Raw genomic sequence first — 285 nt, 5'->3', positions numbered from 1 at the left:
AAAAAATTATATACTAGTTCTCGATGACCGTTTTTTCTTTTTTTTAATGGCTCCTCTATAATTCGTTTTCTTTTCTCTCCTTTCAGCGATCCAAATCTACCACGGGAATCCCCCTCACCAGGTTTCGCCGCAGTGGCTTGGCCGAAATACATGCCCGATACGAGACAATACCTCAGGATAGGTAAGAAGGAAAGCTCAAGTGATAAACAGCTGGAAAGGGAGGAAGCCCGAACAAAACATATTAATAGGTACATTCAGATTTGATGCCTAAAGACTCCCAAAAAG

The 285-nt window shown here is 41.4% G+C and overlaps 1 protein-coding gene across 1 annotated transcript in view; it reads left to right on the top strand.

The window, feature by feature from the left end:
- LOC119589352 (neuroligin-1-like) overlaps positions 1 to 285 on the top strand; it is a 158,891-nt gene that overhangs the window by 69,449 nt on the left and 89,157 nt on the right. Inside the window, exon 6 of the mRNA XM_037937972.1 lies at positions 87 to 181. Coding sequence (XP_037793900.1) covers positions 87 to 181 — 95 coding nt within the window. The remainder of the gene's footprint in view (positions 1 to 86; positions 182 to 285) is intronic.

Source organism: Penaeus monodon, chromosome 25, assembly GCF_015228065.2.
Source record: "Penaeus monodon isolate SGIC_2016 chromosome 25, NSTDA_Pmon_1, whole genome shotgun sequence".
NCBI classification, from domain to species: domain Eukaryota; kingdom Metazoa; phylum Arthropoda; class Malacostraca; order Decapoda; family Penaeidae; genus Penaeus; species Penaeus monodon.
The sequence above is the reverse complement of the archived record's forward strand: the minus strand, read 5'-3'. Positions and strand labels throughout refer to the sequence as shown.